General features: G+C 51.0%; 2 protein-coding genes and 1 long non-coding RNA gene across 3 annotated transcripts in view; 1 reads left to right on the forward strand and 2 right to left on the reverse strand.

Moving 5' to 3' along the window:
- Positions 1–2102: 2102 nt before the first annotated feature.
- LOC135821301 (uncharacterized protein K02A2.6-like) lies at positions 2103–6122 on the forward strand. Its single transcript, XM_065334357.1, has one exon. It carries the CDS (start codon positions 2103–2105, stop codon positions 6120–6122), a length of 4020 nt encoding a protein of 1339 aa, XP_065190429.1.
- A 932-nt stretch (positions 6123–7054) lies between these two features.
- Positions 7055–8542, reverse strand: LOC135820710 (uncharacterized). Its single transcript, XR_010554183.1, has 3 exons — positions 8449–8542; positions 8122–8236; positions 7055–7400 (listed from the first exon to the last, which is right to left on the reverse strand). It is a non-coding gene; the product is annotated as an uncharacterized LOC135820710 (long non-coding RNA).
- Positions 8543–8603: 61 nt separating this feature from the next.
- The window catches only part of LOC135820711 (lysine-specific demethylase 2A-like), a 4678-nt gene continuing 3029 nt past the window's right edge, over positions 8604–10252 (reverse strand). Inside the window, exon 5 of the mRNA XM_065333716.1 lies at positions 8604–9145. Coding sequence (XP_065189788.1) covers positions 8876–9145 — 270 coding nt within the window. The 3' untranslated portion in view covers positions 8604–8875. The remainder of the gene's footprint in view (positions 9146–10252) is intronic.

Raw genomic sequence — 10252 nt, forward strand, 5'->3', positions numbered from 1 at the left:
TTTAATTCGGTGTTTGTTTGTTTGTTTGTGTCACGCCTGGCGCTATCCCGTATCTGTCCCGTACTGTACCGTACCAGCAAAGACAGCTGGCCACAATATTTTTGTGTGTTTGTGCCATCGACATGCCTGGCGCTATCCCGTACCTGTCCCGTACCATCAAGAGTACGGTACCATCAAGAGAATAAGACATTAGTATATATGCGAAGTGTATTGGGGGAATGCATTCAGTGCAGTAACATTTTGTGTGGATTTGTGTGCGAGGCCGAGATCCCATTAGCAGGCTGGCTGGGCCGCCTGTCGACCTGCCCGGGAATCGCATGTAGGCGGATAGCATAATAACTATAACGTATAATTATACAGTCATGTAGATGTAGAGCAGGGAGTCATATTATGTAAACGACTCCCTGCTGTATGGGGAGATTTTCTGGAAAGAAATACGAAGTAGGGAGGCGAGTAAATGCAATCAGAATGGATGTTGGTTGCCGCCAGTATAATAATAATAAGAAGATAAACGCCCGTGATCGGCAGAGTCAGCGCCGGTCCCAGGAAACGTCATCGACTGCAGAACGCCCGTGATAGGCAGAGTCAGCGCCGGTCCCGAAGCTATGCAGAAGACGTTACTTCAGTATCTCATTGAAACGTTTTGGCAATACAATGATGAAGCTAATCAAAGGAAAAAGCATTTCCACCAGTTCTAACAACATGCACGATGAGCTAGGCAACAAAGCATAGCGCAGGGCCCTGAGCTTCCAAGCTCTCTCGTTTCCATTTTCCATATTACTTGAACCGCTCTGTGAACGTGAGCGGTTCAGAAAAACCTTTACTGGCGCTGCCCCGTCGTAAAAGTAAGAAATTAAAACTGGCTCATTGTACCCCCAAATGTGAACTGATCCACCTAAATCGCGAATGACGTGACCCGAACGCAGCAGTAGCATGATGGTGCACTTGTGGTGTGCCGCAGGGCTCTGTACTAGGACCCATGCTGCTCTCCATATACACTAGAGATATCCCCTCGGAATCTGCGCCGGCATCATCACTGCAGTTTGCGGATGACATCGCCCTGACACGTGCAAGACGGACAGCGCAAGAGGTGTCTGATGCGCTCAGCTTGGTGGTTACCTCCCTCTCAAGTTGGCTGGACGCTCGTGGTCTTGTTTTAGATGCAAAGAAGAGCAATGTATTGGTTTTTACCAGCAGCAGTGGGCAGCAGCCGGACGTGGTTGTACGCTGTCGAAATGATGTCCTTCCGCACACCACCAGCGCGAAATACCTCGGCGTCTTAATCAATGAACGAATGGCCTGGCAACCGCAAGTTGACCGGTGCATCTCACGCACTGCTAGGAAGATCGGTAGTCTGTGGCGGGCGCGACGCTGCCTCACTCTAGCTAGTCGAAGCAAGTACTTCCTATCTGTCATCATGCCGGATTTGATAATCGATGGATCGGCAGCATATGGCTCCGGCTTGACCCACAACCAGCTCTGCCTAGACTGCCTCCCGTTCATTTCTGTGCTCCTGTGTTTATTCTCGTCAGCCGTGTACTTCAGCAGTTCAATTCTGTGCTCCAGTCCTCTTTATTCTCGTGAGTTGTGTACTCGTTTTGCTGTTTTTCTGGTTTATTTGAATTCTCACAGATAATGTGTAAAATGTGTACTTCAGTTATTCTCTCCTCCCTCTTCTGAGTTTGACACTCCGCTGGCCTTCTCTCCTCCCATCCCCTTACATCGTATTGGGCCTCCGCACACACTACATTGTCACATAGCACAACTCAACCATTCGCTACCCTGTTATTGAGCACTTCTGCTGCTCGTTTGGTCTCGCGAATCCAAATAAAATCAATCAATCAATCAGGTTCCTGCTGTATTATGATGTAATGCATTACGTAGCCATGCAAGAGCATGCGCGAGATACGCATCTCGCAGCTGCCTACTTTCATGCAGCATCCTTTAGATGTAGTGGTTCTTATGATTTGCCTACAATGGCCACGTGAGAATATAATCCTATCGTAAACTACTAACTTGTTTACCCCGAAACATGGTGTCAGAAGTAAACTAAATAAACGCCCTAGAATTGTTGCAGTAGCGCCACCGGTGCAAGAGGTAAAATGGCAGAAGCAGCCGGATTTACCCCGCCGTCGATGGATTGGCAAGCCGCAGATTTACCTGATGAATTCGAGCGGTTCCAACAATACTGCCTTCTACTTTTCCAAGGGCCCTTTTCCGACAAGTCCGACAAGGAAAAGGTCGCCTATGTCATGCTATGGATCGGGAGAACTGGTGTTGATGCTTTCAATAGTTTCGAGTGGGATAATGCAAGCGACAAATCCAAAGTAGCTGCCGTCTTCAAGAAATTTAATAAGCATTTGCAGCCACGGGTAAATGCACGACTGGCTCGGTTTGAGCTTCAGAAATACCGCCAGCAACCCGACGAGTCTGTAGATGATTTCTTTGCGAGGTGTAAGAAGAAGACGTCCAAGTGCAAGTTCAGGATCGCTCAGGAGACTAACGATCGCCTGATAGAACAGCTAATCGTGGGGACGAAGCACTCGAAAGTGCAAGAACGCCTGCTGGAGGGTGGTAGTGATTTGACTCTGGACGAAGCGCTTGACAAGGCCCGTACTTATGAAGCAACACAGCGCCACATGGAGCAGCTGTCCACCGCCACCAGCAGCAGTCGTCTACCTGAAACGGTTCACGCCATTTCCAAATCTGTGGGACACGCAGACTGCGGCAAATGTGGACGAACCCACCACCCAAGCAAGTGCCCAGCGCACGGCTCCACCTGCAACAAATGCGGGAAGGCGAATCACTGGGCAAACGTATGCCGTTCGCAGGGGAGAGACGAGGCACATGGAAGGGGCCAGCAACGCGGACGCTGGCGCCAGAGGAGCCCCAGCCCGCGGGAGCGCTACCCCCAGAGGAGCCCCAGCCCACGGAGACGCTTCGACGCACTGCATTTCGACGCCGTCATCATCGACAGCGTCGAGCGTCACCAACCGCCACTAGAGCGAGAGGTGTTCGCGACCCTCAATGTCAGCCTGGACAACACCAACAGACCGGCCACCTTGAGAGCCAAGGTGGATACGGGCGCCCAGGGCAATATATTGCCGCTGAGAGTGTTCTGCCAAATGTTTCCCCAGCACGTCGGACCAAACGGATACCCAAAGCCGAAGTCCGTGAAGCCGTCAAGTACCACCCTCACAGCGTACGGCGGATCCAAGATAAAGCAATGCGGAACCCGTCCTATTCCGTGCTCTTACGATGGCAAGAGTCAACTCGCTGACTTCTACATCACGGACTGCCCTGGCACTGCTATCATCGGCCTCCCGACAGCGACAGCCCTGCAGTTAGTCACGCTGAACTGCGCTGTCCAGGAGAAGCCAGCGAGCATCCGAGACAAGGACGACCTGATGAAGCAATACCCGAAGTGCTTCGATGGCATTGGGAAATTCCCAGGCAAGTACCACATCACAGTGGACCCCAACGTCGTCCCGGTTGTACACCCTCCACGCCACCTCCACGCCATCGCACTGAGAGACGAGATCAAGACGGAGCTGGAGGACATGATCCAGAACGGCATCATCACCAAGATCCAGGAAGGCGAACCAACAGCATGGGTGAACAGCCTCGTGTTCCGCCTCAAAGACAATGGCAAGCTACGCCTGTGCCTAGACCCCAAGGACCTCAATCACGCCATCCTGCGAGAGCACCACGTGGTCTCCACCATTGAGGAGATCACCCCGAAGTTGAGAGGTGCCAAAGTGTTCTCGATTGTCGACGTCAAATGTGGGTACTGGAATGTGGAGCTCGACGACGAATCCAGTTACCTCACCACCTTCAACACACCATTCGGGCGCTACAGATTCCTTCGCATGCCATTCGGCCTCAAGATGTCGCAAGATGTCTTCCAAGCAAGGATCGACCAGACGCTCGAAGGGTGCTCAGGCGTCACCGGCATCGCAGACGACATCGTCACATACGGGACGTCAGACGAGGACCATGATCTCAACATGCACCAGATGATGGTTCGCTGCGAACAATCTGGTCTCAAGTTGAACCCAGACAAATGCCGCATCAAAGAGGACAAGATCAAGTTCTTCGGCATCATCTGCAGCGCTGACGGAATACAGCCCGACCCGAAGAAGGTCTCAGCGCTGAAGCAGATGGAGCACCCCGAGAACGAGGACGAGCTCCAGACGTTCCTCGGGCTAGTCACGTACATGAGCCCGTTCATACCGAATGCCAGCACACTGACCGCGCACCTGCGTGAGCTGACCAAGCCAGATACACCGTTCGCCTGGACAGACAGCCACCAGCGCACCTTCGACAAGGTCAAGGCCGCCATTTCGACAGAAGTAACGCTCAGTTACTTTGACCCAGGCAAGGCAATGACACTACAAGTCGACGCTTCCATGAAAGGTCTCGGCGCCACTCTGCTGCAGGACGACAAGCCTGTTGCATTCGCCAGCAAGAAGCTTACCGAGACGGAGTCTCGCTACGCCAATATTGAGCGTGAGCTCTTAGCTGTCGTATACGGGTGTGAAAGATTCCACACCTACCTATTCGGTCAGTCATTCACAGTAGAATCCGACCACAAGCCGCTGGAGTCAATCAAGCTCAAGCACCTCCGCGCAGCCCCGCCGCGTCTACAGCGCATGCTGCTGAAGCTGCAGCCGTACGACATGACCATCAAGTACCGCCCCGGAAAGGACATTCCGATCGCAGACGCGCTATCCCGACTGTCGCCAGAGGAAACAGAGCCAATTGAGGACCTCGACGTCAGTGTACACGCCGTGTTCCCGCAATTCAGCGATGCAGCGATGACGAGGATCCGCGAGGAGTCGGCTAAAGACGCCGAGATGTCAGCACTGAAGGAGATGATCTTCAGTGGCTGGCCATCAGAGAGGAGCGCGGTGCCGGCAATTCTGCTCCCGTACTGGAATTTCCGCGACGAGATGAGCACCGAGGACGGTCTCATCCTGAAGAGCAGTCGCGTCCTGATTCCCCCGCCAATGAGGGGGGAAATCCTCAGCAAGCTGCACGCCAGCCACCAAGGCATAGAGAAGACCAAGCTGCGAGCCAGAACGTCCGTCTTCTGGAAGGACATCAACAAGGATATCGAAGCAACTGTCTCATCTTGCACGACGTGCCAGCGCCACCAGAGCAGTCAAGCCAAGGAACCACTGATGCAGCCCGATATTCCGCCAAGGGCATGGCACACCTTAGGCACGGACCTGTTCTACCTCGGCGGGTCAGAATACCTCATTGCCGCCGACTACTACTCCAAGTACTTTATCACCCGGAAGCTGCCTGCCGGACAAGCGACCAGCAGGGCCATCATCCAGCACCTCAAGGAGATTTTCGGTGAGCACGGCATCCCAGCCGTGCTGAAGTCGGACAACGGGCCGCAATACAGCAGCCATCTGTTCGCGGAGTTTGCTGCCGAATATGGATTCCGCCACAGTACGTCGTCGCCACATCACCCGCAGAGTAACGGGTTTATCGAATCGCAAGTCAAGATCGCTAAGAGAGCTCTCGAGAAGGCAAGGGAGAGCGGGACCGACCCGCAATTAGCACTGCTGTGCATTCGCGCCACCCCAGTGTGCCAGGGCTTACCGTCGCCGGCCGAGATGCTGTTCGGTCGTCAGGTACAGGACAACCTGCCTCGCAAACACCAGCGCGACACTCGGGACGAGGCCATCCGACAGAAGCTCGAGGAACGGCAGGACCAGCAGAAAGTACACCATGACCATCGAGCGCAGTCTCTCCGCCCCCTAGTTCCTGGTCAGCACGTCGGCATCCGCAGCCCGACCACGCACCTGTGGGAACCTGGTATCGTAACCCAGTCTGTCAACGGGCCACGGTCATACATGGTGCAGCCTGACCATGGGACAGAAGTGCGGCGCAACCGTACCCACCTCAGAGAGAGGCGGGTCCACTTCCCGCCGGATGCCAGTCTCGCAGGCCCTCAGCCGCCGAGTGACGTGCCGTCGCCGTGGAGCGACGTTAGCCAGTCTCAGCCGCCGTCACCGTGTGACGTCAGCCAGCCTGCTGAACCTGCCACCCAGCTGTATCGAACACGGTCTGGCCGCGCAGTCGCACCCAGGTCAATCCTGGATGTGTAGGGCAAGAGAGGCCTCATGGACCTGTTCGCTTATGTCACAGTAGCTGAGGTGCCATTGTTATATTGTACATAGAGCTATTGTTGGATACTATGTCTCTGTATTGTTAGCACGCCGTCGTGTGCCATTCATGATTGTTACCTTGTACATAGAGCTATTGTTGGATGTTATGTTCTATATTGTGAACACGCCGTCATACACGTACGGTATGTTATGTAGGTTGTTAAACTCCTTTATGACGAAGGGGATGTTGTATTATGATGTAATGCATTACGTAGCCATGCAAGAGCATGCGCGAGATACGCATCTCGCAGCTGCCTACTTTCATGCAGCATCCTTTAGATGTAGTGGTTCTTATGATTTGCCTACAATGGCCACGTGAGAATATAATCCTATCGTAAACTACTAACTTGTTTACCCCGAAACAGTTCCTACCTGTGGATGCAGCTGGGGACGCTGGTCCACAGGCCATGGTCGTCGATGAACTCCCATGTTGGATATCCGATGGAAGTAACTATGTGACTAGCAAAGTTACACTGCCACTGATACCATGTACTAGTGATGGTGTTACCCTATGCTGTGCTGTGATCCTACGCCCTCCTGACCTCGTGCTACTGGTGCCTTCGGGTCCCGTCATTCGCGATTTAGGTGGAGCAGTTCACATTATGGGGGACAATAGAGAGGTTAAGATGCACGTTATTTCTGACGTGACGCGAAAGTTCAGCTCGCGTTATTTGCTCGCACGTCGAAAAATCAATGCGAGTGACGTGCTGCTCACGTCGAAATTTGGAGTTTTACGCCAAATTTGACGTGAAATTGCACGTCAAGTCAGAAATAACGTGCATCTTAACCTCTCTAATGGGCCAGTTTTAATTTCTTACTTTTACGACGGGGCAGCGCCAGTAAAGGTTTTTCAGAAGCGCTCACAGAGCAAAGAAGTGGCCACCATACACCAGAGACTTGCAGAAAGTCACATATCCAACAGATAGAAAAGTGAACAGCAATCTGGTACAGCCCACACAAGACAAAGCTGACCTGATACTTGTCCCAGGATCGCAAGTGGCAGATCCTTTTCGATGCATAACATGCAGGTGTACGTTACACGCATGGACAAAATCTGACCGTGTCGCCAGCATACAATGTCATCACATGTATACCCCACAAGTTACACACATGCACAGTAGAAGCACAATGAAAGCAATGGAAAAGTACGATGTGGTTGCTGAAGCATCTTCGCACTTCAAATTCAGACTTCAATGTGGTCGTCACGAGATGATATACCTGCAAGATACAAGTGATGCAGAAAGAAAGCATAAGGTCGTGAGGTAGGCTATGAGACACCACAAACGGGTCACCTACATGTATGTTCAGGGCTAGGCACTCGCACGCAGAATTATCATAATCGAGCATTTCCCAAACTGAGAAGTGCAAGGAAATCCACTTGCATGCACAGGAGCAATTTTGACGCTGGTGTGATGCGCAATTCGAGACAATCTGCGATGCTGCGTGCTCACCTCTGATGCCGATTACTTCCTTGCTTAGACTGGCCCGGTCTGCTCTCCCTTCACTCTCTTCTAAATCCTACTTGGAGCAGTAAGGCTGTGTCACTGCTCCTACTGATAAGCCAGTTAGGTTGTGGTCATTGTTGTGAAAGCAATATCATCGTCATTGTGGTAATAACATACGTTTTTGCACAGCGGCTGGCGCTAGAACGTGCAGCAAGCAGCACGCTTGTACTTCGGATTTTGCGATTTTTCGAGGGCAATGGCTTCCTTTTTGCTTTGGCTACCTACGAATTACGACTAAAAAATCTATGAGAAGTATTTTTGGAGCTGGAGTACGAGTGGGGTTGTCTGATAAGTGCTAGGAGAACCCTCCTTTGTGGCTGTAGAGCGCTAAAACGTACCCTGTTGGCCGAAAAATCCGAATTTTTTTCTCCCGGGGGACACCCCCGTTGTACCACTCCCAACCGCCCTGTGACGCCCCTGTCATTGTAGCTTACCTGCTGTCTTTCTTGGAGATGCAGTAGCAGCTGAGGACTTGCATACAATCTCTGTTTCAACTGCAACTATTTCCACAATGTTGTCAGGTATTGGTGCGGGCGACACACGCAGATTCTACACACGCAGAAGGAAAGAACACACCATGAACATATACCTGTTACTACATGTACATGTACATGTTGCCACTGTCAAATATTCCACAGGCAGATGGTTGGGATGGAGAGGAGAGCAACATCAGCAACAGCAGAAGCAGCAGCAGCAATAGCTGCACTATTAGCAGCAATAGCAGCAGCAGCAGTACCACACAGCAATTCACCACACTATACCTCAGATTGTATTCCCCGTATGAGCATAAAATGTCCAGTGGCCTTGTCCTCGCGAAACCGGCTTTCATACTCGTTCAACAGAATCTACAGCGCACGTTGCACAGGAGAATTCATACTCATTCAACAGAATATACAGCATACATTGCACTGGAAAATGCTTGTACATTGCAGAGGAGAATACTGGCTTTCATACTCGTTCAACAGAATCTACGGTGTACATTTGACAAGAGAATACAAGGCATAACGATTAAGCAAATCTACGCCAATAGTTATGTATGTCCCTGAAGATAGGCTACTGTAAAACCGGAAAATTTAGGTGGAGATTTATTTTCGGTAACTTCGGTTTTACCCACACATCACACACGACAACTTACCTCCACGGTCGACATGAGCTCCCCAGGATCCCCCAGCTCATCGGGACATGCCCTCACCATCGTCGTGGAAACGTTAAGCTCGGCCAGCAGCCATCGCAAGCCATCAATCTCATACGAGCTGAGACAGGCCATGTCCGAGAGCAGGCAGGATGGCGGTGATGGAGGTGGCTTGCCGCCTTGTGAGCTGTTTCCATCTCCTGACGAAGCAGCAGCAGCAGCAGCAGCTGCCGCCGTCGCTGGCGACTGGGCTGCAGTGTCATCCGTTGACAGCAGTGGGATCTCGGCGCATGCGGGCGCAGGAGAGAGCTTCGCTGCGTTCGTATCTGTCAGCGATCAGACAATCAGAATATACAAGCCCATATTTAGGCATAGGATAGCTGTCGTGAACAGCATTCAACCGGCAACACCCAACAACAAGAGTACTGTAATATCACAAATTGTTGGTGTACTTTTTTTTCGGTACGTTTGGTGCGTCTGTTTCATACCTAAAGTTTCAATACACCGAACAAACACTAACACACATAATCCAATAGGGAACTGCTTCTCTGCACCTAAAAGTTCTGTTCACCTAACCTGGCCTTTTGCCCTCATACTGAAAAATAGTGAGCACCTAAAATTTCTGAAATTAGAGTATATAACCCCCAAAGAGTCTGAAACTCCCGCACACCCTGCTGTCACCACAGAATTTCAAGTTGACGTCATTTTTATGATGCAATGTTCCACGCACCAGTGATTATTACGACATGTGTACGGCGAATCAACGCATCACACGTTTTTCTTTGCACTAGTCTGTACAAGGTCTAATGGGGCTTTGTCCACCACAGATTCCCAATACGTCTGATAAATTGTGATAATACGTGTACTGTGCAGCCTCTTCCCTTGTAAGAATAAGATCCTGTGCTTTGACACAAGAGTACATGGGGTTATGTAATCTTGCTTGACAGGATAACTACATATTTATGTTTGGATACTCCGAAGTGCTGCGATCCAGTTTTCTATTATTGTTGATGATGGTACAAACATAAATATTGCATATACACATCTTCGATATTGAGCTCTTATTAGAGAGGTTAAGATTCACGTTATTTCTGACGTGACGCGAAAGTTCAGCTCGCGTTATTTGGCTCGCGCGTCTAAAAACAACGCGAATGACCCGCAGCTCACGTCGAAATCACATCGACAAAGGACATAGCAGCAGAGACAGAATACTTTCTCGTTCTCAGGAAAATAAATTCAACAGCCACGGCCACATGGAGATCGATTCCCCCCATTTTGTATTTTTAAGACACAGAGGGAGTCATAGTGGAACAAAGTGAAGTGTACGGAGATGGAGAGAAAGAGATGGAGAGAGAGAGAGAGAGAGAGAGAGAGAGAGAGAGAGAGAGAGAGAGAGAGAGAGAGAGAGAGAGACACACACACACACACACACA

The sequence above is a fragment of the Sycon ciliatum genome, chromosome 7 (assembly GCF_964019385.1).
Source record: "Sycon ciliatum chromosome 7, ocSycCili1.1, whole genome shotgun sequence".
In the NCBI taxonomy this organism is placed as follows: Eukaryota; Metazoa; Porifera; class Calcarea; order Leucosolenida; family Sycettidae; genus Sycon; species Sycon ciliatum.

Bases quoted from the DNA above. Each gene is read 5' to 3' on its own strand.
- LOC135821301 (XM_065334357.1), top strand. From the start codon at position 2,103: ATGGCAGAAGCAGCCGGATTTACCCCGCCGTCGATGGATTGGCAAGCC.